The sequence below is a fragment of the Lissotriton helveticus genome, chromosome 2_1 (assembly GCF_964261635.1).
Source record: "Lissotriton helveticus chromosome 2_1, aLisHel1.1, whole genome shotgun sequence".
Taxonomy (NCBI): domain Eukaryota; kingdom Metazoa; phylum Chordata; class Amphibia; order Caudata; family Salamandridae; genus Lissotriton; species Lissotriton helveticus.
This window is the reverse complement of record NC_136059.1, coordinates 1,178,008,842-1,178,036,515: the sequence shown is the minus strand read 5'-3', so window position 1 is coordinate 1,178,036,515 and position 27,674 is coordinate 1,178,008,842. Positions and strand designations below refer to the sequence as shown.

The window sequence follows — 27,674 nt, the reverse complement described above, 5'->3', positions numbered from 1 at the left end:
CTATTTAGGAGTAACTTTCAGTGCTTCAGGAAACCTTGCACTCTCAGCTAAATAACTCATGCCTTAAACTTAGTAAAGTGGCGTTGCCATCTCCAATCTCCCAAGACCCACAGGGAAAGGCAGTGTTTCCACTCTCAATAATGTTCATAATGCACTGTGTGTCTCGGCTGCTACCCATGGGGCAGGATTTGGGGCTACCACAACACCGCTCCACTCTAAGCAGAAGAAAAAAGCATTTGTTGGAAGTTTTTGCACCTCTTGACATCTAGGTCCAGTTTTTTCATCGACTTGGAGCTAAATTTACCTTACATTACAGATAAGGTCCATTTGCCCCCCCCCCTTACTATTATGGGTCAGCAGATGGATTACCCAGCAGGCACCAGTGTGCAAAGACATAATTCTGGATTGTCTTAGTCTGGCCAAGGAGCGTACAAATCCATGGCTGAATTACTTCTCCAAAACCTTGCACGCCCTGGGCTTGTCCTCTCTATCTCTCTATTCACTATGCCTTTGAGCATTAATATCGAGGACAAACTAAGGGTGAAGTGTTATTATTTCAGAATACAATGCAGAACTACGGTTGAAAACGGAGTTATCAAAACCCTCAGTGTTGACCTATTACAGATTCTTTGCTTCCGCCGAACCCGCCTTTTATCTTTCCCAAGATCTTACGAATTGGGAAAGGTCGATCCTCTTTTGGTTTAGAGCAGGGACGATTAGGAGGCTTCTGTGGTTTGTTGGAGATTCCAGTTCTCCGGGGGTTCTGCTTTGCCCTGTCCTTGTGACGACACATCAGAGCAATCGCTGTTCCATTTAATAATTTCCACCTCCCGAGCAAATATCTTATCAAGCCCCTTGTCATAAACCGGGGAAACACAGATGTAGAGAAGCTCTTTTTTGCTTGCAACTGTTGAATACCCCCATATCTGCTCATGGGTTAGCTCCTTTCTCAAAGTGGCTCCCAGACTTAGAAAATCAATGGAGGGGTAGCTAATAGGAGTGTGTATTTACGCATTGCCCTTCTTTACATGCTTGCAATTTTATTACCACCAATTTTACCTAACTCTTTGATCATATGTATTTTTTGCTTTAGGTGTACCTAAAGGTACATGGTAGACATGTCATTTTAATCGGAAAGTGCATTTTATGGTTCTGTATGCTTTTTCGATTTATATGTATTTACTTCTGTATTTTTTAATGTGTCTTTTTGGCCACATATGGGAGAATAAAGATTTCTAGAATTGAATTGAATACTACCTGGAAACCTTGGATGTTGTTTTCAGCTTGACCGATTAAGTGATATTCTACACTTATTTGTTTTTTGGCTCTATTTTTCATAGCACAATTTGCATAATCATCCCACACCCCTTTGTGGCCCATCTGGGTAGCAGCAGGATGTATTGGCCTCATCATTTCTTTCTTCCGAGAAGTAAAGTAAGCTCCTGGATAAGGCACTTAGGGCCAGATATAGGTCGCCCAATACCGGTCGGTAACGGCCGAAATTACCGAATTTCGGCCGTTACCGACCACTATTGGGCTTTTTAGATGTAGGTGGCATTTTTGTAGGATTAAGTATTTTACCGAATCGGTAATTTAAGGATTCGGTAAAATACCGAACTCTTAACATACCGATTCGGTAAATGACCGAATCCAGGATGTAGGGAGCACTCAAGTTACTGCATTCCTCAGTTAAGGATTCGTTATTTACCACCAACTACAAGTTGGTGGTAAATAATGAAAACCTTTGAAAAAGCATTTTTTTTGCTTTTCCAACAGTGCCATGTTAGGGCATGTATGTCTGCAACATGTGCACCCATACACAATTGAGGGGTGCAACAGGGTGTCAACGTGACACATTGCCGCCCTTCAATGTTTTCCCCCTTTTACCGAATCGGTATTTACCTATTCGGTAATTGACATTCATTCCTATGGGCCTCCAGGCTCATAGGAATGAATGGCAATTACCGAATCCGTAAATACCGATTTGGTAAATACCGAATTTTAACGAATCGGTAAAATTTACCGAAAAATGACCTACATACTATTTACCTATTCTTAAATACCGAATCGGTATGATTCGGTATTTAAGAATAGGTAAATAGTATTTACCTACATTCGGCCCTTGAAAACCATTTGAAATGTGGATCTTTCACTCCACATTTTATGTTTTTTATCTTATCTTAGGTGCCATTTGTAAAGCGCACTGATGCCGAGGCTTCCTGGCGCTAAGAGACAGAATGAGTGAGGGGGAAGCAAAGTAGCGGGGATCTAACAAAGGGGAGGGAAGAGGTGAGTTTTAAGTACTTTCCTGAAGTTCAAAAGAGAGGATGAGGATTTGATGGAGAGAGGGAGGGGGTTCCAGAGTGCAGGGGCTAGATAAGAGAAGCGGCGACTGCCGAATTTCTTAGTTTTGATTCTGGAAGTAGCAAGTAGGTGATGATGGGCTGAGCGGAGGTCACGCTGAGGACAGTAGGGGTGGATGAGAGATGTTACAAACTCAGGGCCAGAACCATGGAGGGTCTTGAAGGTGAGATATGCCACCTTGAAGGCAGCCCTTTGGGCTATAGGGAGCCAATGAAGGCTATGAAGCAGGGGTTTGGCAGATTGCCATCTTGGGATGTTGAAGATTAGGCGGGCCGCTTGGTTCTGGACAACCTGGAGGCGGTGAGTCAGGGATGATGGAAGGCCATGGTAGATTGAATTAAAAAAGTCTAGACGGGAGAGCACAAGTGAGATCACAACTTGGGTAAGTGCAGCGGAGGGAAGTAGGTGGCGAACTTTGCGGATCTTCCGGAGCTGATACATGCAGGAGGATATTACAGCTCCCACCTGTGTTCTGAGAGAGAGCTCAGCATAGATGATCACACCCAGGCTCTTTACAGTTTTCGCTGGGATTGGGGGGGGGCCTAGCTCCAAAGGCCAGAACTGCGGGCCCCAGTGAGCGTGACTGAGTCCCGGGAGGAGGAGCTTAGTCTTCCCGGGGTTCAGTTTCAGCTGGTTCTGGTTCATTCAACCTTGGATGTGAATCATAACTGCATGAAAGGTGTTAATTGCATGAGGTGAGTTGAGCGGGAGGATGATCTGCAAGTCGTCGGCGTAATTGAAGGTGACAATGTCCCATTTTTGAAGGGATTTGATCAGGGGACGGAGGTATAAATTGAACAAGAGCGGCAAGAGGGAGGAGCCCTGGGGGACTCCACAGTGCGTGGGTGCCTTAGTGGCGGTGTAAGGTCCCAGGCGAACCGCCTGTGTTCTCCCGGTGAGGAGTGACTTGACCCAGTCAAGCGCAGCGCCCTGGATGCCAGCCTGCTCGACACGGTGGAGAAGGATGTCGTGGTCCACCGTGTCGAACGCGGCCGAGAGATCCAGGAGGACGAGGGCTTGGGGAGAGCCCGCGTCCGCGCTGCTCCTGAGTGTGTCCAAGACTGCCAGAATGACATGCTCCGTGGAGTGGGCAGGTCTGAAGCCGGCTTGGTTAGGCTTAAGATGATGGGATGATTCAATGAAGTTTGACAGGCACAGAGTGACGTGTGCCTCCATCAATTTTGAGAAGTACGGGAGGAGGGAGATGGGGCGGTAGTTCGAGGGCTCCGCGGGGTCTGCTCCAGGTTTTTTGAGGAGGGGCACTAAAATAGCCTCCTTAAAGGGAGTTGGAACGGTGCCACTGCTGAGTGCCCCGTTGAGTAATGGTAGGATATAGTCTGGTAAGTGCAGGCATATACTCCTCAGGACTGATGGCGGGCAGCAGTCCATCGGGGAGCCTGATTTCACCCGGGTTTCTAACTCTGCTAAAGAGGTAGAATCAAGGAGCGGGAAGGAGGAGAAGGTTAAGGGATTGTTAGGGCAAGAGACCGGTGGGGGTGACTGGGGAGAGGGGGGGATAGAGTTTTTGATTTTTATGATTTTGTCCAAGAAAAACGAGTTGAGGGTGTCACAAGCCTCCTGAGTGGGAGTTTGGGCTGGGAGAGTCCTATCGTCAGTAGTAAGTTCGTCCATGACTCTGAACACCTCTTTGGATTTATCAGCTGCCGACGAGATCCTGTTAGAGAAGTGTTCCATTTTGGCTAGGCTGATGGCAGCTTTATATTCTTTACGCGCAGCTAAGTAGGACTGTCGGGCTTGGTCGGAGTAGTCACGTCTCCAGGTGCGCTCTGACTGCCGAGTTTTTAATTTTAGAAGCTTAAGATCACCAGAAAACCATCTGTGGGAGTTGCGGTGCCTAGTGCTGGGGAATTTGACCAGGGGGGCGAAGAGGTCACTGGCTGATTCGAGCCAGGAACTAAGATCGTGTTCCAATCCATCGATGTCATTAGAGGGGAGGAAGGATGGACGGGTGTCAGCCAGGGCAGTGAGGAAGCCCTGGGACTCGTATGTGTTCCATTTCCGTGAGGAGCCCCCAGCAATCAAGGGAGCGGGGATCTGACCGGCTACAATGATGGAGGTGTCGACTAGGTTGTGGTCGGACCAGACGCATGGAGAGACGTCTGGTGTGGATATGGCCAGATTGCAGGTCCAAATCTGGTCCAAGATATGACCCTTGTTGTGGGTGGGTTGGGTAACCTGTTGGGTGAGATTCAGGCTGTTGAGAGTCTCGAAGAGCTCTGTGGCATGGGAGCCGGCATTGACATTACTAAACCAATAATTTAGGTCGCCGAGAAGGGCGAAACTGGAGTGCAATGTTAGAAGGCTAGATAGCTGTTCGCTCAGGGTGGTGGAGAAAGATGGCATAGGATGGGGAGGCCGGTACAAGAGTAGAAGGGTAAGGGTGCCGGTATCAGTTTGCACACTGATAAGTAGATTGTCCACCTTCGGAATGGGGAGGGAATAGGAAGAGACGGAGTTCAGGCGTTTGGATATGATGGCTGCCCCCCCCCCCCGGGCGATCACCAGGGCGGTCGGCATGAAGGATGTAGTAGTCAGGGGGGAGGGCGGCCAAAATATCAGGGAGAGACTCAGAGTTTAGCCACGTTTCCGTGAGTAGGAGCATGTCCGGGTTGGTGTTAGATAGCAGAATGAAGATATCCTCAGAGTGTTTAACCAGAGAGCGAGTGTTTAAGTATAACACTCTAATGGTCGTGGCATTCGTATTTGGCGTAGCTGGTGGGGTGCTACCGCTTAGGTGGGGTCGGTCGGAGTGCATGATACCGGCAGTGCGTATCCGGCGGATAGCCGATGGGGGTAGGGAGGTGGTAGGGTTTTGCAGGTCTCTGAGGGATTGAGGGGAATACGAGATAAGATGGTCGGTGTGGCGTGCCCTAGGGCCCGTACTGGCGCGGACGGGCGCAGACGGGCTCGCCTTTGGCGCGCATGCGGCGCGCCCGCTGCGCTCGTCCGCTGCGCGTCCAAAAGATGCACATTATTTATAGGGCGTGGAAGGGTGGCGTGGGTGGCGTGGCCTCGCAAGGGGGCGTGGCCTCGGTCTTCGCCGAGCTGGTGGCGGGAAAAGCTTGGGAGGGCTGCGGCAGCGATAACTCGGCTGCGCAGGAAAGCAGTGAAGCCAAAGGCAAGTGCACACAGGTTAAAGTGACAATAACGTTTTTGTTTTAAAAGAAATTAGTTAAACAAGTAAAAAGCTCTCGGCTTCCGCCTCAAGAGCACAATCTGTCTGGGCTGCGAGCGCTAGCGATCAGCGCTTTTGAAGGGTGGCGTGGGGGGCGTGGCCTCGCAAGGGGGCGTGGCCTCGGTCTTTGCCGAGCTGTCGGCGGGAAAAGCTTGGGAGGGCTGCGGCAGCGATAACTCGGCTGCGCAGGAAAGCAGTGAAGCCAAAGGCAAGTGCACACAGGTTAAAGTGACAATAACGTTTTTGTTTTAAAAGAAATTAGTTAAACAAGTAAAAAGCTCTCAGCTTCCGCCTCAAGAGCACAATCTGTCTAGGCTGCGAGCGCCAGCGATCAGCGCTTTTGAAGGGTGGCGTGGGGGGCGTGGCCTCGCAAGGGGGCGTGGCCTCGGTCTTCGCTGAGCTGGCGGCAGGAAAAGCTTGGGAGGGCTGCGGCAGCGATAACTCGGCTGCGCAGGAAAGCAGTGAAGCCAAAGGCAAGTGCACACAGGTTAAAGTGACAATAACGTTTTTGTTTTAAAAGAAATTAGTTAAACAAGTAAAAAGCTCTCGGCTTCCGCCTCAAGAGCACAATCTGTCTGGGCTGCGAGCGCTAGCGATCAGCGCTTTTGAAGGGTGGCGTGGGGGGCGTGGCCTTGCAAGGTGGCGTGGCCTCGGTCTTCGCCGAGCTGGCGGCGGGAAAAGCTTGGGAGGGCTGCGGCAGCGATAACTCGGCTGCGCAGGAAAGCAGTGAAGCCAAAGGCAAGTGCACACAGGTTAAAGTGACAATAACGTTTTTGTTTTGAAAGAAATTAGTTAAACAAGTAAAAAGCTCTCGGCTTCCGCCTCAAGAGCACAATCTGTCTAGGCTGCGAGCGCTAGCGATCAGCCCTTTTGAAGATTGGCGTGGGGGGCGTGGCCTCGCAAGGGGGCGTTGCCTCGGTCTTCGCCGAGCTGGCGGCGGGAAAAGCTTGGGAGGGCTGCGGCAGCGATAACTCAGCTGCGCAGGAAAGCAGTGAAGCCAAAGGCAAGTGCACACAGGTTAAAGTGACAATAACGTTTTTGTTTTAAAAGAAATTAGTTAAACAAGTAAAAAGCTCTCGGCTTCCGCCTCAAGAGCACAATCTGTCTAGGCTGCGAGCGCTAGCAATCAGCGCTTTTGAAGGGTGGCGTGGGGGGCGTGGCCTCCCAAGGGGGCGTGGCCTCGGTCTTCGCCGAGCTGGTAGCGGCAAAAGCTTGGGAGGGCTGCGGCAGCGATAACTCGGCTGCGCAGGAAAGCAGTGAAGCCAAAGGCAAGTGCACACAGGTTAAAGTGACAATAACGTTTTTGTTTTAAAAGAAATTAGTTAAACAAGTAAAAAGCTCTCGGCTTCCGCCTCAAGAGCACAATCTGTCTGGGCTGCGAGCGCTTTTGAAGGGTGGCGTGGGGGGCGTGGCCTCGCAAGGGGGCGTGGCCTCGGTCTTTGCCGAGCTGGCGGCGGGAAAAGCTTGGGAGGGCTGCGGCAGCGATAACTCGGCTGCGCAGGAAAGCAGTGAAGCCAAAGGCAAGTGCACACAGGTTAAAGTGACAATAACGTTTTTGTTTTAAAAGAAATTAGTTAAACAAGTAAAAAGCTCTCGCCTTCCGCCTCAAGAGCACAATCTGTCTGCAGCCTGAAAGCTCTACAGCAGTGCTCCTACCACTAGTGGGAGTAGGACATTTGGTAGAACTTGACTATCAAAAACCCTTACCACTGGTAAGTGTAGATGGAACAAAATATTATTGTATCAGTGATTTCAAATAAATGCACATAGTTCATTTAGACAGTACTCTAAATTTATTGCAAAGAAATTGTGGAAAACTTCGGTTTCCGACAGCGCTGCAGTTTTTTTGAGGGCATCTTCCAGCTTGGGGAATCGCTTTGGTTTAAGATTGGCTCTGGTGCAAGGTGCAAGGAGCAGGGACCAAAACCTTAACTATTGCTGATGGTTCAGGCAAATTTAGGGTGATTCATATCCTGGCATTTCGCATTAAAATATTGATGAGTTTCTGAAAAGAACACTTACATAACTCACCTTTGATTCTGCAACTACCAAAGAAGCCAAAGATTGAAGCTGGCACGTTTGAGGACTTCGAATCTGGTTGTAGTACTTGGCCCTTATGTATAGTTAACGAATTACGACCTTTTTTTTTTTTTGCTGGACACAATGTTATTTCGATAAAATTAGCTCTGGGAACCAGAACTGTTTGGGCGTTATCTAGGCTATTGGTATATTTCAGCAAGGTTCCTTATTTTTCTGTTCAGTATCTTTGCTATGGGTATTGGGGAAAAAGCACAGGCAAAGATCCCTAACCATGCTATTGAAAACCCATGACCAGGGGTGATGATGCCACTTTGCTAAAATTGGCATTTCTATTTCTGCAAATAGATCCAACTTTGGTTTGCTCAACTACTAAATATGATGTTTAGAAGTTGCTGATTCAATTCACATTTGTGGCGGTTCTTCATCATCCTGCTGAGCGTGTCTGCCCACTGATTGTTGGTTGCAGGCACAAGCCCCACTGTTAGAGAGATGTGATAGTGCACTGTCCATTCCCAAATCTTTTGAGCTTGTTGCAACAATGGTAGAGATTTCGTCCCTCCTTGTTTGTTATATAATACGTTGTTGCCATATTGTCTGTGCATATCAGCAGAGAAGAAACCACTTATTCTTGTGAGAAAAGCCAAACGCAACAACTTTCAGTTCTAGAAGATTGAAATGCAAACTCAAACTCTTGCGGAGCCCGCTTTAGCTGATATAAAGGTCCTGTAAATGAGCAGCCCCCTTCCAGGAAAGCATCTGTTGGCCTAAAAAACTATGGAACTTGGGCTAGAAATGTTAGCTCTATCGAAAGAACTGATTTGTGACTACACAATTGTAGAGCAGCTTTCATTCTCAGAGTGATGTTCCCTATATCGTCAAATGAACCTTGTGTTTGGAGCCACTGATTCTCAAGTTCCTCTTGCAGATGTCTCATCCATAACAGCAAAACAGAATTAGATAAATGGAATATGACATCATCCATAACAGTGTTGTGAATAGGCCTACTCAAACTGACTGTCTAACAGTCTGTTTGCCAGATCTATTAGTTTGATGTGCCTAGCGATTGTCAGATATACTTAGTTTTCCGTAGTGTTGAGAATGGTTTCAAAAGGCATCAGGGAGAGGGCCAGTGACCATGTTGTGAACACAGAGAACCCTGGGTATAAGTGAAGGATGTGCCTACCATGCTTTAGGAGCATTGAGAGTGGATGCAGTTCTTCAGCCTTTGGTCAAGGCTGGACCAGGTCCCACTGCTCCCAGTGCCCACTTTGACATTCAGTCATACCATTCACCCAGTCATGCTGGCATGGAAGCGCCTGGCTGCACCATGCTAACTTTGGGTGCAATACATAGTCTTTGGCTGTGCCCTCTATAAAGCCCTCCTGCTCTCTTTCCTTAACCAATCTGCAGTGGGAAACATCCTTTACAACGCAACTTGTACCACGCAGTGCCTTTACAACGCAACTTTTTCAACGCAAACCATTACAATGCATTGTGCTGGGGGTGCTCTAGGATAGGGAATAGGTTTAATTTACTATCCAACACCTTCCCTACTATCCATGGGGACTGGAGTTGGAATAGTAAATTAAACTATTCACTATCCAGCGCCCTAAAGCACTATGCGTTGTAAAGGCATGCGTTGTAAAAACCGCGTTGTAAAGGCATGCGTGGTAAAAGCATGCGTTGTAATGTCATACATCCATCTGCAGTACATCTGTTAATGTTTGTCAGGCTGACTTTTTTCCCCTCAAATATCCATATCAGTTTGTATACCACAAATGCTGCTTGGCTGACAAGGATTTGACACACTGGTTAAGAAATCATGTGTTGAGTTCTACTTTCTAGTTGAGGAAAGCAAACATTTTCATATCTCAAAGAAGAGCCTTGGTCTGTTTTTATAATATAGGATAACAATTGGACACTGGGGCAGCCTTTTTACAAATCTAATATTTACCTCCAAAGAAAAACCGAGGTATATGTTTTAGGTCTTACCTATAGACTGATTTTAGATGTCTGTTTTTGAAGACCTGTTAGGTTAAACACCAGTGCTTAAAGTGAGTTTCAGGTCAGCCCAGTGCTTACCCTCACTTGAATTTCTGTCAATCACATTTGCTTGCTCCATGTTCGATGGCTTTTCTTCCTCTTCGTGCTTTTGTCTCTCCCATGGAGCATTCTATACTGTCCATCTGATTCAATTACTTGAATGCTTCCATGACTTCATGTCAGGGAAATACTTTGTTCTATTTTTCATTACTCCATGTGAATGCTGTGTTTTCTTGGTCTCTTCCTCTTGGGCTGCTTCCCAAATCACATCCCAACCTTTATGCCGCCCCCCAACCCCAGCTGCTCTGTTGCTCATCCAGCACTCTTTGCTCTAACCATACACCGGCGTGTACGTGCACCCCTCTCATCACAAATCTTTTGTTTCTTTCCTGGGCTGCAGCCGCAATTTGCTGATCTTGTTTCTTTCTAAATACTGTGCTATTGCACACTTTATATTTTTTTAATTTACGGCTTCAAGGTGGGTGCCTTCCATTTTGGATTGGTAAACTAAAAAGAAAGAAATGAGCTGTTGCAGCATCATGTGCATGCATGATGACGCTTTCATACATATATCATTAGCTAGGGCTGTTTCAACTACATGATGCATATCTGCATCATCATATTTTTTTTTTTGCCAATGAGGTTCAGCAATGGCAGTAACCATTTTATTCTTTTTTCTGATGATGATTAGCATTCGCAAAAACCGATGGAAAACCCAGATGGTCTTTTAGTAAAGCTTTGTTGGTTTTGTCAGTGCTTGTTTCTTCTCCTAAGTGAGAATGTGCATCAAGGCTGGTGACACATTATTCGATTTTTGCCTTTTTTCCTAACAAAAGGGACATTTCCACCCCTCTAATGTTGCTCTTGCCCCCTGTAATGGTCAACTTAAGCACTTGTGACTCCATAATGATGTTGTGTATAGACTTCCTTTTGACTGCATTTAACCCACACTTATCCTCATGTATCTTAAATGTACCTATGTGCACAACTTATAAAGTGCTGATAACTCTGGGTCTAGCTAGAGCTATATTACATTCTAAATAAATGAATATTATTGTTCTGGATGGTTGGAGGGAAGAATTGTGTCTGTTGTAAGGCCTAAATTGTTAAAGAGTTGCAGACACGCCTTGGTCAGTTATTTGACTGAATGACCAGAAGGACATTTTACCAGCCAGTCCTCAAGATATGTAAAGACCAGGTGACCTATCCTTCCTCGAGATGCAGCAACTGAAGTGAGACATTTTTTGAAAATACGAGGGGGTTATTTTGGGCCAAATGGGTAGAATTGATAAGGGCGGCCAGCCGCTTCAAATATTAAATAATTGCCATATTTTTGATGTATTGGGATATGAAGGTATGCATATTGACGATCTAACGATGTCACATAATCTCCATGAGTTAGAAGCTGGGGGGCGTATTGGAGAGTAATCACGCAAAATCATAGTTTCCTGAGATACGTATTAGGGGCTCATTACAATGTCGTGCGGAAAGCCTCCTCCCGACACTTGGAATCTCCTCCACCGCATCGGAGCCCTTCCGACTAACACAGTCAGTTTACATTCTGACCACCCGATTACGGTGTTCACGGTCAGAATATAAACCGCGTGGTCATTCCAAATCGGTTCTGAGCGACTCGCAGAATATTCGTGTCGGTTGGAACCGCATCGTACACCTCTACGGACAGAGTTTACACGGGATTACGATGTTGTTTTCTAACAGCCTTTCCGTGTCGGCCTGTCCGACATGGAAAGGCTGTCGGAAAGTGACTTTGGGGGCCCCTGGTAGGGCGCGCTAGGCCCCGCAGCCTACTGTTGAAGGCCGAGGGGGTACCTAAGAGACCCTCCTGTAAAACCCTGCACTGTGTGGCAGGCACCGTGGGGGCCTGCAACAGGGTGCAGGGTTTTCTGCACACACTTTATTTCCCCATAGGAGCCTTAGTTGGTGGCGGTTGTCAGGTGGAACATGAGCTCTCATAGGAACAATGGGACTCCGACCGAATAGTGTTCGGTCACATCGTAATCTGGCAGTCGGAACCGCCAACCGCAAGTTGGTCGGTCTCGATTCTAATTCGGGCTGAGGCTTTCTGCCCGACATCGTAATGAGCCCCTTAGTTTTTGATGATCCAAAATTGCCCTCCATTCTCCACAGGAGTAAACCTATCATTTTGCCGGGCATAGGGCACTACTGCTTTATCTCCATTGTTTATCCTGGTTAGAATATACAATTGTAACAAACCAAGGTGGAAATGGAATCTCCTCTGAGGAAGTTTATGAGGAGGTCTTTGGAACAATTCCAACGTGTGACTGTATGATGTGAGGTCATGTTGCCACACTGACCCCACTTCTGAGATAATTGGTAATTGGAACAGTGCTTGAAAAATATATTATTATGGCCAGTGCCTTTGTCACCTCACTGTCTTCTGACAGAGTCTTTATTCTGGGGCTCTTGCTTTCTTGGCAGAGTTTGTTTTGTTTATGAGGCTGGTGGAGGAGCTCTATACTGCTGCTGTGTGAATGCCCCCCTCAACAGGACTGGTGTGTCTGCTGGAGAATGCAGATTGACCTTGCTGTGTCAGTGATGGTCTTGATTGATTGCAGAAGACAATCTACATCCTTGCCAAACAGTGCCTCTCAATCACAGGGCATGGCCAAGATCTTACTCTGAACCTCTGGTCTGAAAGATAATGACTTCAACCAGCTCTGCCTCTGGAGAAACGCTGCACCTGTTAGTTGTCTGAATTCAGTAGATGCAATAGCCATGGCACAGTCTATCATCTCAGATGAAGCTCATTCACCCTTATGCAGAATGTTTTTGGCCTTGGCTCCTTTGTCTTCCGGCAGAAGGTCAGTCTATGCACTAACATTCCAACAAGTTATCCTGTTATAACAACTGAAGATCACCAATGAATTAGAGACTCTCATCATGGTTGCTGCCACAGCACAGAGTCTGTAACCAATATTGTCAAAATATCTTCCTCCTCTATCTTGTGAAGTTCAGCAGAGTGTGGATATGGATCTGTGAACTTCTTTGGGCAGCTTGAATGAATATGGAATTAGCCCTAGGATTAAATATTTTACAGGCAGGTGAGTCATCCCGGGCAACAACTGCCAACTCGGTTGCCAAATTTCTAATCATGGTTATGCCTTCCATCCAAATGAACATCATTACCAACTACAGGGGCAACCCACAAACCTGAACCAGGGGCACTCAGTATATAGTCCTAACAGTGGTTCAAGAAGCAATTAGCTTCAACATACACTAGCAACAAATAATTCAAATCACAAACAAGACAATTACATAAAAACGTCAGAGAGAGGGGGGAAAACAGTTAAGAGAGAATTCCATATACAAGAGAACAGTTTATATGAAACTATTACACATTTATTTACATATTATAAAACATTTAAGATAATAGCGCTCAAGACAGAAATGCTGGTATACAAACAAAACATATCACAAACCAGACAAGTGGCAAATGAAAAAATGCACGTCACAATAAAGGAACAACATGTACAAAATGAATGGGTCCTCTTTAATTTTTTGGCCACATAAGCGTCGACAGCGTTTCGACCACTGTAGAATTATGCGGTCATCTTCAGGACTCCAAATTAAAATGAGAGTCACAAACATTTCTATTTACAAGCACACTCCAACCTTCTATGATTTAATAGGTTGAAGAAGAATTTCAAATGGTTGCAGAAGAATTCCAAAAATTGTTAAAGAAGCCGAATATAACTTCAACTTGTCCATAAAGGGATGCATTAGTTTCAATAGTCCGCGTCAATCTTCATAAGGGGGAGTGTAAATCCATGCCGGGTGAACAAATCACCTAAAGACTTCCATCCAGCAGTAGACAAGCGTGTCTGTATTGCATCTGCACAGGCAAGAAGCTCTTCTTCAAAAACAACAGTTGATGGACAGAATGTAGAACAATGTCATACATTCACCCCAGTACAGAGATCAGGGCCTAAATCCATCGTTTTTTTGCACTCCACACCACCCCAGTTCAGACATGGCCATATGCAAATCAACCTTGACCCTGTGCCTCATGGGAACAGTCCAGCCCGAACTGCCAAGCCATGTCTTTCCTGGACCGGAATCAAGCATCCTAGGACCGGTTTCTGGCTATCAGCCATCTTCAGCCAAGATAGCTTGACTCCAGTGGTGTGGAGAGCATGGGACTCACGTCTGAGCATACCCATCCCACTCGGGGTGACAAATGCAAAAACAACAGTTGATGGAACGAATGCAAAACATTAAACCCATATCTGTGACTGGGGGTGAATGTTTTGCCATTGTGCATTCCATCCATCATCTTCTGTGTTTTGCTGTTCACCCTATGTGGGAAGGGTATGCCCAGATGTGGGTCCCGTGCTCACTAAGCCACTGGAGTCAAGCTGTCCTGGCTGAAGACGTCTGATAGCCAGAAACCGGTCCTAGGATGCTTGATTCCGGTCCAGGAAAGACATGGCTTGGCAGTTCGGGCTGGACTGTTCCCATGAGGCACAGGGTCAAGACTGATTTGCATATGGCATGTCTGAACTGGGGTAGCTTGGTGAGAAAAATAACGATGGATTAAACCCAGATCTGTGACTGGGGGTGAATGTTTTGCCATTGTGCAACATTCCATCCATCATCTTGTGTGTTAAGAAGTTCTTCTTCAACCTATTGAATCATAGAAGGTTGGAGTGTGCTTGTAAATAGAACTGTTTGTGACGCTCATTTGAATTTGGAGTCCTGAAGATGACCGCATAATTCTACGGTGGTCGAAACACCGTCGACGCTTATGTGACCAAACAATTACAGAGGACACATTAATTTTGTACATGTTGTTCCTTTATTGTAACATGCATTTTTTTGTTTGCCACTTGTCTGGTTTGTGATATGTTTTGTTTCTATACCAGCATTTCTGTCTTGAGCGCTATTATCTTAAATGTTTCATAATATGTAAATACATTTGTAATAGTTTCATATGAACTGTTCTCTTGCATATGGGTTTCTCTCTTAACTGTTTTTTCTCCTCTCTCTTTGACATTGTTATGTAATTGCCTTGTTTGTGATTTGAATTATTTGTTGCTAGTGTATTTTCAAGCTAATTGCTTCCTGAACCACTGTTAGGACTATATATTCAATCCAAATGAAGTCCATTATCAAAAGTTTTTTTTTAACATATTTGCGAGAGGGCGGTTTGAAGTCACAGAAGATGCAGTCTGATGGTTTGATTGGGAATGGTAAATCAAACCTCTTAGATACTCCTTGTAAAAGAGTGTGAAAGGCTCCCATGGTGGTGAGCCTGCGAGTTGAGATGCAGCTGGTGGAGAAACAGGCGTTAAATAGTCAACTCACTCTGCACCCACATCCTGATGATCTGGTTCTGACTCTTCTTCATGATCATCATCCAAACAGATGTCATTGATATGCAGGCCTTGATGGAGGGGTCTGTGATGTGTGCTATACCTGGACTTGGAAACAATGGCATCGTTTCTGGAGTACGAAGAGTGGGTGGTCTTGCCTGCACAATTGGCAAATGAGGCATCAAAGATGGTTATTTTAGTGATCTTGTTTTTGAAGGCTCTGGGAATCTTTTATAGTAATCCTGTCACCATCAGTCTTAAATCTTGAACCAAAGCTCTTGTAACTTACATCATTTCCTAATGATACTGTAATTCCTGTTCGCAGGGCTCATATTTCTCAAAGTAATTGCTTGGTCTTACTTTGTTGCTTGTTTCTTGAGTGTCAGTCAGAGGCGTAAATGAGGATTCCACTTCCAAATACTCCTCATCTTCCTCTTGATATTCAATGTGAAGATCTGTCAGACTAGAACCAGGATCAAAGTAGATGACTTGGCATCATAAGTGCTATCTTGCTTAGTGAAGTATGTTCTGGCATTAATAGCACATAAATGCCCCTTTCTGTGATTAATGGGATTTCCTGCAGTTCCATCGACAATGCTGTTGATGTTTTTTTCATTGTCAGTGCCTCCGTCATCAGTAATATGGAAGGAATAATCAACAGAGTGGCCTAGATGATGAGGTGGTGTCACTGATGTGGTGGTTGTCGATGACATGGAGGTCATCGTCATTTCTGTATCTGATGTAGATAACCTTGTTTCGCTGATGAGAGCTTTGTCAATGGTTTCTCTGCCATCTACAAAAGCACAGTTGAAGGTTCTGACAAAGGTTTAGCAAATGAGAAATATGCCTTTTTTAATGGAGTCAGAGGTTCTGTTCCTGGCCTCTGTTCTGAAGGCACATCCTCTTTTTTCTGGAAGAAGGCTCAGAGTATGGGCTTTGTTCTCTGGAAGACCTCTTATGAGATTTCTTCAATATGTTCTTTGATGGCTCCCTTTCGGCATGATGTTTGACATGGTCGTCTGAGTGTTCTCTTTTATGAGCTTCCTTGCCAAGTCCTGAGGTATTCAGGCTCTTGTCTCCAGAAGCAGAGGTTTCTTTGGCTTTAGATTTTTTTTATAAAGCTGATTAATAACCTTCCCTCTCTGATTACAAGGTTCTTGAGAAGGTTACACAGATTTTACAGTCCCTTGTCTTATGGGAGGCAGTATGTGCAGTCGTTGTGGGGATCTTCTGAACCCAGAAAGTGGATGTTTCTTGCAGTCTACAATTAATACAGTACTGCTTTGTAATTTTACTGTGGCACTCACGCATCAATGATGGGGAATAATTCAACACTGGAGAATGATACATGGTTTACAATGGTAACTACAGAGCTTTAAAATTTACAAAAGGTGCATGGTGTAAAAGATGTACATATTCCCAAATAACATAACTTCATACTTATAATAGTTTGTGTTTCTGAAGATGTTGAGTATTTTTGATGATGTTATTTTACTTTGTCTAATTGATGTGCTCAGACAAATATTGAGAAGCCAAAGGGGCTAGCAATAGTATAAGGTAAAGAGCTTAACCTTTGGTGAGTTTGTGAATGCTTCTTGATGCACTGGTGAGTGCATGCATTGATGAATGAGTAACTGAGTGTGTGGCGGCATGGATCAGACCAGAGATGAATGAATAGGTAAGTGAGTGTATGGACAGGTGAATAAGTGTATGGAAGGATCAGTGGGCTTGTTTGAAATATACACTATGATGAGAATGCGGTTATCCGCACCGTTTAGTGCGAGAGTCCTATAAAAGGGCTAGATACTATGACCGCCAACATCTGTTAAATGGTATAAGATCGAAACAAGAGACAAACATGGTGTTTGTCTCTAGACACTCCCTTCTGAATAATCAAGTGCGTCAAATTCTATATGCAAATTGGCATATCCTAAATGTAAACAGAACAGATCAAGAAAAATTGCCGAAACCACTTTTTGCATACCGAAAAAACAAAAACATCAAGGATCTCGTGGTTATATCACGCATGCCTACATCGATAGAGTGTTCTCAAAGAAGCATAACCAACCTCAATCCTGTAGTTGGTAACTATAAATGCGGATCATGTAAAGTATGCCCTCAAGCTATTGAAACAAACGAACTGATGCATAATGGAGTTAAAATACAGATCAAAGGTATGGCCAACTGTAAAACGAAAAATATCATCTATCTATTAGTATGCCCCTGCAATATGGGCTACGTTGGTGAGTCATCGAGGTCGCTTTGCACCAGGGTGACAGAACATAAATCTGCCATAAGGACACAAAAATTAAATGCACCTATGGTTACCCACTATTTGGAATGTAATCAGAAACAGAAGATATCCGATGGATAATCCTGGAAAGAATTGAGGTTAGAGATGGCTTATGTTCCGATAAGATCCGCAAAAAGCGTGAGGTTTTCTGGATTTTTTCTCCAGATACTGTGGAAAAGGGGCTAAATTCGGATATTCCGTGGGAGCAGGCGATCATATGAGATTTAAACATATTGCCACTCCTTTGTTTGTTTCATCTATACTGCAGTCCTTATGCTGATATCTCGTTCTACTACAATATTGGATATAATGTGTACTAGATAACCGTAAGCAGTATGCATTATGCATTATGATTTTATAGACCAATTTGATCTACTGATTCTATTTCTGATATATACAATGACCATCTTGAAGTATGTTATTCCATTTATATCAATGGGATTCTGGTTGTAAATATAGTCGGAGAATATCATCTTGATCGAAAATATGCTTTATTAGAAGTGTGAGTTCTGTAGTTTAGTTTTGCATAAAATACATCGAACCATTATAGGGTTCTACCCTATTAATTTCAACATGTGCAACAAATAAATTATGGTTATATTCCATACTCTATAAAGCATTTTTGCTATATCGGGCAAAATTTAGGCGAGTCTGTTTTCCCTCTCTATGCCTTCAACAAACGTAGGGATGTTGTCATCGCTAGTGCGCCCGGGTTCACAAACAGGTGTCGCCCATTCGGTATGATTAGGCGGGAACGCGTTCAGTATATAAACTGGAATGAATGCCATTCCATTCCTGCTATCGTTTTGGCGCACGTATCGTTGAAGACCATTGGGAGATTTGGCTTGAAAATAAAAAGGCTCTTAAGAAGGTAAGCTCCTCTGCGGTAGGACGCCTTCACTCGGTTAATTTCTCGTAGGACTCGAACATTCAAATGTGTCCTTTCTTGTCTTTCGGATGTTTAGGACCATTATACTATTAGACTTCGCTGAACATGTATGACGGAACACCATGGCATAGAATTGGTCTATAACAGTGAATCCCTGTTGTATTGAAAGGTACCGTATTCTCTAACTATCCGTTTGAAGGTTTAACAGTATAGCGTCTTCAATTCTATTCTAATAGACCTGCTTATTTTTTATTTGTGTAGGATATCGCTGTTCTCGGCATATATCCCAGCCAGTACTGCTCCCGCTTGGATCTACGAACTTTTGTGACACGGTTTGATCACCCTAAGGTAAAATCCTGACATAGAATAGGTATCGTTATAGAGCCAATAATTGGGGTTCATAGCATTGAAACTCAGATTCGTATCCATTTTTGTCTATGTAGGTTGATGTGGACTATCTGAGATCAAGCGGTCTTTCCGAGTTTTTCCACTGTGTCCCCAGATTTCCATTTCGAATTCGTTTAAACTCAAGATATAGTCTATCTCAAATATGGTAAATATTCTTGTCTGTTGAAAATCGAATTATACACATGGTTCATTTTAACGGTGGGACTCACTCGTATGCAACTAATGCCAATATAATGTTCTCCACGAGGTTCCCTATAGGCAAAGCATGTGGGCACTAGATTAGGGAGTAAACTAATAAATAGTTGTCAAAATGAATACTCACATAGAACATGCATTTAAATAAGTATTGCTTTCTAAATATCTCTTTTAGGGTCTGTTGTACGCCTAAAACTAAAACTGTTAATATAATTAGGAGCCTGATGATGTTACCACAGAAGATCTAAGATCAACCATCGATTTTTACCAACTTTTTATAAAACATATGTAAGTATGTCAGGAATATGATGATAGATAAGGTGATATATAGGAGTATTTTCAGTTTAAATTAGCTCAGGACATTTAGACACTATTAATAATTTTGGTTACCTGTTATCCCTTAATCTTTTGTCTATAACACATGACGAGTGGCCTCCTATTCTGACCTTTTTTTGCCTTAAATATTCTACCCTGATCAAGTGGTCGAGAGAGAACTGTAGATCGTTTTTGAGAAAAGATGTACTATACCATCGTTTTACCCATCGACTAGTATTGTCTAAAAATAATCTCTTTGAAGTACGAATATGATTTATAGATATCTGATAGATTACCCTAGTAGACGTTGGATTGTATGTATATATAGGAACATGTTATTTGTTTGGGATATCTGTCTAAGCTGATATAGCACTAGAACTATAACTAATGAGCTGCTTTTTTTGTATATAGTATAATATAATGTTTTTTATGGTATATAGTGACCTAATCTCTCTTGTTTTGATATGTGTATATAGGCTATGTATATGATTACTATGCGACCTGTTTTTATGATATGTACATATATATATATATTTTTGTATTTTTTCTCCTAGTTTTTTTCCTGTCCAATGTATGTGCGAATGACGGTTACCTGATGAAGGCAGAATGCCGAAACGCGCGTAGTCAAAATCCAACCGCTTTGCCAACTACAATATAACTTTTGACCGGTCCAGTGTGACTTGCTGTAATATATGTCTGTGTTTTTTTGTTGTAGTAATGTAATCTGTTTCTAAGATTTATTTCATATGTTCTTGAATGGCTATCTGACCTGGTAAACAATATTTAATGAAATAATAATAATTGGTTCTACTATTTATATCAAATAAAAAGATATGTATATCAATAATAATTGTGTTATCATATATTCAACAGTATATTCAAGGTCGCTGTTTTTGATATAACTTTAAATTCCTTTGTTGAGAGAGTTGGCACATATTAATTGAATGTTTGCTATAAATGTACTTTTCCCAAGGTCTTGTTTGAAATATTTACATTCTTGGAAAAGTCTTGCAATCAACAGATTGAGATGCATGAGAAATCTGTTGTTCGACCCACCAAATTGTGTTATAAACCACCACCCTCAGCTTTACCAGCCTATCACTGCTTGTGCATGATAATGGGTACCCATAACATGCCAACAACTGCCACCATGATATCAGGAACTGTTTTAAGACACCTTCTTTGCAAGGATCATCATTGGCAAGAAGGTATTAGCATGACAGAAGTGCATGTCATTTATGCCATGGGTGTCCTCAATATGCAAGTAATTAACCCTATTATGCCAGGTTCAGAATTATTCTAGCAGGTGTAGAGGAACTTTATGCCAGTGGTACCCACGTTACACCAAGAATTGCTGCCATTATTACAAGAGTTATCACCTGCTGCTCCACTGCTCAGCCAAGTGGCGTGGTTGCCACTGTAAGCCAAATGTTGAGGATGTTTTTCATGTTCACATTGATCAAGCACAGGAAGGGTGGCCATATTGGGCTGCAAGAGCTGTAAGTTCGGTGATCTTTGGGATGACGTCGATAAGCAGTGGTTGGGTTTGCTGTGATGGCAGGCTGGACAGTTGCAGCTGGTTGTGGGTCAGCATCTTGGACATGTTGGAAACCTACAGCTTGCTGCGTGTCTCTTCAGAGTTTCAGACATTATAGCGCTGTAAGCACACCCAAGTGATGTAGGTCAAGCCTGGGACCATCCAGCAACTGAGGGCACAAGAGATACTGCCCTCTGTTGATGAACATGGTAGAGGTGCGTGGCAATGTCTGTAGCCTCACTGCCTCATCCTCCGTGAAGCAGCGTACCTGGTCCTAAGAGGGTGATGTGCAGGAGGTGGTGAATGTGTCTCAGGAGATGGACTCTTTTGTTGTGCAACACTCGCCCTATATGCGGACTTTGCTCTACAAATGCAAACAACAGGTCACTAAAGAGGACAACATCCTTATATCAAGACTGAGGGCCTAATTTAAAGTTTGCTGGGACTTTCTACACAGTAGACTAACAGCAGAATTCTTTATACAATGTTATTACTATGATAGAGGAAAGTCAACAGCTGGATTCTACTCTGTATTTCGAATTTGCTTCAGAAATTGGAGTATTTTCATTTCACTCCAAACTATAAATGAGGTCCTGGGAGTTACGCTCAATCCATGACTGGATGCCTAAGAAATGTGGTCTGGGTAATATGTGAATGACAACAAGTGATGGCTAAGTGGGCTGAGGTATAGTCCCTCTTTCTGTGTACTGATGGTATGGGATCAGCTTTGTGACACAATCAAAGCTGTATCAATCCAGTACTAAAAAAAGGATGGACAATGTATAATACTGTTTATACTAATAACTGCTGATCTGAAGCAAGTTGATGCAACGCCTGTGCTGGAAATTCACTTAAAAATAATGCAAAGTAATGCTTATCACTGCTTTTCATTACCTAGCACCTAACGGGGCGTCCCATGGGTGGTGCCTGGGCACTCTCAAGCAACCAGCCATGATTTTTGACCCAAAACCCTATCTGCTGAAAAAACGTAGACAGGGTTTTGCATGAAAAAATAACACCCAGTTTAAATAGGCGCTATTAAGGAGAAATTATTTTATTTCTCCTTTCTTTTCCAACTTTGCATGTGTGCTGCATTGTACACATTTACAAAGTGGAAAAAGTTTTAAAATTACTCTAAGCATAATATTTTGTACTGGACGGGTATTCTTCCAGAACAAAACCTATGCTAGAGTCACGCAGACACGATTGCACTATGGTGCAAAGGTGTGTGCATGGGGCATGGCTGCCTGATTGTGCACCGGCGCTAGGAAGAGGGGAGGAGGATGCCATATTTCTGTAGATATGGTGCTCTCCTGCTCTCTCCTTCTCACGTGATACAGCATAGCATTTTTGCCTGCTGCGCTGAGTGAGAATTAGGTAAATAGACCCCATTGTTTCTTCTATTTTAGCATTAGAGAGTTTGTTTTCACAACAAATGAAACTGCTTCAAACTGCTGTAACCTATGCTTGTTACAGGGATTCTGGGCAAACACAGAACTGTGCACAGAGACTTAGGACCTCAGTGAATTAGGGTGTGCCGAAACGCACCTTAATTCACTGAGGTCCTAAGTCTCTGTGCACAGTTCTGTGTTTGCGCAGAATCCCTGTAATGTGGCACACAATGTGGGGCGCCATGTTACAGGGATTCTGCGCAAATACAGAAGTGTGCACAGAGACTTAGGACTTCAGGGAATTAGGGTGTGCCAAAACTCACCTTAGTACCCAAAATTCCCTACCAGACTAGCAATCAGTGTCACAGTAGGTCTTCGTCCTATAGCAAAGAAACCAATGATTAGACAACCTAGAACATGCGACTAAGGACCATCTCAGGAATGGTGGGAAGTGAAAACACTCTTTTGTTATACGTTCATACCAGTCCACAACAGGAGTAAAATAGAGACACGGTAAGGTTAAAATGTTTATTTTAACGACGTGATCTCAAGCGCAGTATTTTAATCAACATAAGCATACATATGATTAAGAATAATACGGTCAGCATGGTTACAATTCCATAAAATACAAAAGGAGGAATCATAATATAATGATAGTGCAAACAGGTGATAAAAGTGCCTATTTGAAGCACCCTCCCTACCTAGGAACTATGTATTATGAAACTATAGAAGGTCTCTTGAGCTTTCATATCGGGACCACATTTACCTGTCCGCTCAGTAAGTGTAAATTACATCAGGATCGGTTAGTCTCTCTGCATGCCTGGAATCTTCCAAGTGTGTTCAATTCTGGCAAGTGTGCTATGATAAAGGCGCCAGAATCCTACTCGGCTTGCAGCTGCCAAATTGTTGTGTCTAGAATGTTTTACACGGACACGCCGATAAACAGGCTAGCACATTATCATAACCTTGGTGGTTTAGCACTCACTGTACAGACTGGGTACACGATGTATGTCTATAGATGTCGAAAAACAAACCTTTTCTCATGTATAGACCTTTGTGAAAGCTAACTCTGCAAAAACAGCTCAGCAGTGTTGTGTGCAAAAAAAGCAGCAAAAGGTCAAATGGCGTTTAAACTCCTAATAAGCCATGCTAACTTAACGTGTATGCAGAAAGAGGCCCATAAACCACACTACATGCTCTTTTACCTCTATCACTTTTGAAGTGGTGCAAGGTGTACCTCAGGTTAGGTTGGAGAGGGGTGAATAGAACAACAATAAAAACAGGCAAAGTTATTACCTTTGCATTTGTCAATTTTAATAAACAAAGATTATATTTACCGGCAGCTACGATTATAATATCAGCCAGTTGAGTGTGGATTTTTAGTTGCTCTTTTGGAGTATGTCTGTGTGTCACTGTCACTGTAGCATCCCCTGAAAGTAAAAGACATAAATCATGTTTTGCTACAGGGAAAAGAAAGCATACACTTCATCACTATACTCTTATAGCCATAGCCTGCTGCAGAGGGCTATACCAGTTGTTAAAGGCTGGAGATAGAAGGGTTATAAGGTACTTTGAACATCCCACCCACTAAAGGTAGAATGTTCTGAATTGAAAAGAGAGAAACAGAAAGAGAAACATTGGAGCTCCGGGCTTATAACAACCATTATTAGCCCAGAGCTTTTCCATTGTCTTAAATTAAGCGCTCAACATTCCAATGCTCTAATATAGCCTTATTGCCCGCCGTAGCGGCCTATACCGGCTATTAAAGGCCCGCTCCAGCGTTAAAGGCCCGAGCCGAAGGCGAGGGACTTTAACAAGGAAGAGGGACTTTAATAGCCGGTATAGCCCAGCTACGAAGGGATATAATGCTATTAGAACATTTTAATAAAACACACTCATTGAAGGAGGGTCTAAGGGAATGTTTAAAGACCTTGCACTGAGAGATATTAATTAAAGTTTTTTCTCTCTCTGTCCAATTTTAATTCACTTTCTCAAAACTATCTTTGCACTGCACATTTCTTTTACCACACATAACAGCTGTTCACATCTGTAGGTCAATTACTAAAGCATGTAAATTTCAGGGCACAATCAGCAGCTCTTAATAAAAACATCCACAAGCTCCCCTTTTCTTTTGAAAGGGTTGTAGTCCCTAGTGTCACTAGTGTAGCACTAGGAGGAGACCCAGATGATGAAGCATGTCACCATTGGTGAGTGATGGGAATGCGTCTTTTTAAATAGGACTTCAAAATGTCTTTTTAAATCCCTTTCATAGTCAGTTAGAGGTTAGGGATCATGCTCTTGCAGGTTTCTTCTGTCTGTTTATTTGCTTGTCTAGACCCGTGGATAGTAATGTGTTGTACTAGAACATTCTGCCACTACAGCCAGAATGTTCTAACAAATTAAACAAAGGCCTCTCGGAGTTAGAGGGGTTTTAAATCCCCATGGGCTCTGAGAAGTCTTTGTTCAAACAACATTGGAATGTTGCTTTGCGGCCTTTACCAGCTCGTAGGAGCATGGAGCACTCCATTGTCTTCAATGGAGTGCTCCACATTCCAGTGTTTTAAGTTACGTTATTCAAACTGCTCCTCTGCATATTTGTTCTAGTATTCTATGTCAGTAAACATTAGGCATGCAAAGATATCTAAAAAAATACATGATCTATATAAACATAATCTCTATATAGGCTATTTCTAAAGTGTTATACATCTAAAAAATCTACTTTTAGCTATGAAACTGAAATTATAAAGTAAGAGCAATGTCTGCAATACTAGTAAGAATCGTAATGTAATATAACACAAGCATCATACATCTTTGAAACTGAGCTCTTACATACCACAATTGTCTGTTCAACAACTTAAGTAATATTCTGTTCCCAAAACTAGCCCTTTACGGTTTTTGTGTGCAACAATATGTATAACTCTCAACACAGACAAAGTTACTGGTGCATTAATATAAAATACTCGTCAAGGATATATGTTCTCCACACTGGAGCTTTCAACAAAATCTTTTGGTTAATGAACTATCGTCTTTGACTCTACAGGGATCACAGAAGACGCCGAAGATTAAAACCTACAAACCCTCTTAATGACCAGGTTCTGATTTCTAGGTATTGTGGTGTTGATACAAAGACTGCATAAACCTCCCTCCTCTTACTTTCATTACAAGTGTCATGGTAATCGATAAATAAAGAGATAGCAAGTGTCACTATTCTATGAAATATATAGCTGGCTTGCAGATAAATCAATATCAACAGTGGAAAACTACTATGTTTACCGTTGAGTAAGCTTTTATACTCATTAAATTGATCTTCCATACATATGTGTTTTATACACATACCACAACAGTACATAAAGTATTGTGACATTCAAGTCCCCCTTTGCCTTACTTGTGCTCCAGTTTTAAAATCAGAATCCATGAAATAATGGTAGGAGAAAAAATAAACAGATATCTGTTAGAAATTTGCTCTTTCTGCAGTCACCCCAATTTTGTTTTGCTGCACGCTCTTTTTACTGGCTATGGAACACTGTGCATTTTACTCCTGCTAACCATGAGTAAGGTGCTTCTGCTCCTCCTTTTAAAATGGTGAAATTGGTACACCCCTAACTGGCATGATTAACCTCTCAATCCCCAGTATATGGTGCCTAAAGTGTACTCAGGGCCAATAGGTAAAATGCCAATAGTAGGCTGCAGCACTCATTGTGCCACCCACTGCAGTTACAATGCAAACATGACTGCAGGCCTACCACCAGTAACCTGGCCCTGCAAATCTAAACTTTAAATTCGACCTGTCAAAATAAACCCTTTGGACAGTCCTAAAGCCTGTCATTTCAATATTTATAAGTCACTCCTAAGTAAGCCTTACTTCCCATGAAGGCAGGGTGAATGGTATTTAAAAATAGGACATGAAATGTTTAATGATAAACATACCTTTGCAGTGACTAAAACCTCAAAGCTCTTTCTATTGTAGAAGGGTTGGCTGTTCCATAGGAAAGCATAACAATACAATATTAAGTTTAATATGTGTTATCTCTGCCTAAAAAACGTAATAAATAAGAAAACAAGTTACTTACCTGTAACTTTGGTTCTCCAGTATTGGAAAGTTTGATAGATTCCCATGCTTGTATCATTCCCTGTCGTCCGATTGGGAGTCCCAGGTATACATAAAAAAGCAATAGAAAGCATCACTAAAAAAGGAACCCAGGCCTAGGCCCATTCCTGTTTTGCAACCTATCAACCTCTTTTTGTAAAAGAGACCAAAAAAAATGAACAACCAATCAGATTGGACTCAACCCTTAGAACCCTCCTGTGAGAAGCTCAGAACCTCAGATTTTTCGTAGCCGTTGTGTAACCCAACCACTGAATATGGAAGAGGCTGAGCTTTCCCTGGGGAGGTGAGTGGGTCGCATGGTAATCTATGAAAGTTTCCAATACTGGAGAACCAACGTTACAGGTAAGGAATTTGTTTTCTTACTCCAGTATTGGAACTTTCATAGATTCCCATGCTTGTATCTGAGTAGCTAGCAGTTACCAGCACATTTCTTGGAACCATGACCATTATAAACCAAGTACAGATCAATAACATATGCATTATATAGACATTTGCAATAGTCAATAATATACTCAGACACCTAAGAATACATAACACATGAGGTTCAAAAATGTGAAAGAGTTAATAACACAGTAAGATGGAAGGAGGGATGAAAGGGAAAGCTCACCATTACTGAAAAAGATTTCTCAGGACTGCTTGGCCGACAGCTGCATCACTCTGCGTCGCCTCCTCCAGGCAGTAATGTCCTGTAAACGTGTGTGTACTGCTCCAGGTCGCTGCCCGGGAGATCTCTTGGAGAGGAACACCCACAAAGAGGGCTGTAGAGGAGGATATTGCCCTTGTGGAATGAGCACGGACTCGATCCTCCAGGGGTTTGCCCACTGACTTATGACAATATTGGATAGCATTAGTAATCCAAAGTGCAATCCCTTGCTTAGATAAGGAAAAACCCTTACGAGATTTACTGAAAGACACAAATATCTGAGAAGACTTTCTGAAGTCTTTAGTCCTTTGAAGATAGAATTTTAAGCACCTCTGAACAAGTAGAGAGTGAAGTGCTTTCTCTGCAGGAGTAGCCGGCTGAGGGAAAAAAGTCTTGAGAATTACCGGTTCATTCAAATGAAAGTCCGAAGGAACCTTAGGAATGAATCTTAGGTTAGTCCTTAAAATCACCGTTCCATCCTTGAACTGGAGAAAAGGTTCTTGAATGGTGAGAGCCTGCAATTCACCCACACGCCGCGCAGAAGTCAAGGCCAAAGGAAGCGCTACCTTCCAGGAGAGAAATTACAACTCTGCCTTGTGAATAGCTTCAAAAGGAGGCTTCATAAGCTTGGCCAGAACCAAGTTCAGATGCCACAGTCGAGGAGGAGACTTGACCGGAGGGAAGCATCTGAAAAGTCCCTTGAGAAACTGTTTAACAATCCTTGCTGACCAGAGTGAGGAGCCTGAAGACGTGCGTCTGAAACGAAAAATCACCGCCAGGTGAACCTTGATAGAAGAGTGAGCCAGACCCGCCTTTGCTAATGACAGAATGTACGGAAGAACTTCATGTGGCTCCGAATCAAAAGGACGGAGTCCATTGCACTGGCACCAAAGGCAGA

General features: G+C 43.2%; 1 protein-coding gene across 1 annotated transcript in view; it reads right to left on the bottom strand.

Moving 5' to 3' along the window:
- MTHFD2L (methylenetetrahydrofolate dehydrogenase (NADP+ dependent) 2 like) overlaps positions 1-27,674 on the bottom strand; it is a 468,280-nt gene that overhangs the window by 178,201 nt on the left and 262,405 nt on the right. Inside the window, exon 6 of the mRNA XM_078677826.1 lies at positions 23,363-23,455. Within this exon, the coding sequence (XP_078533952.1) occupies positions 23,363-23,455 (93 nt within the window). The remainder of the gene's footprint in view (positions 1-23,362; positions 23,456-27,674) is intronic.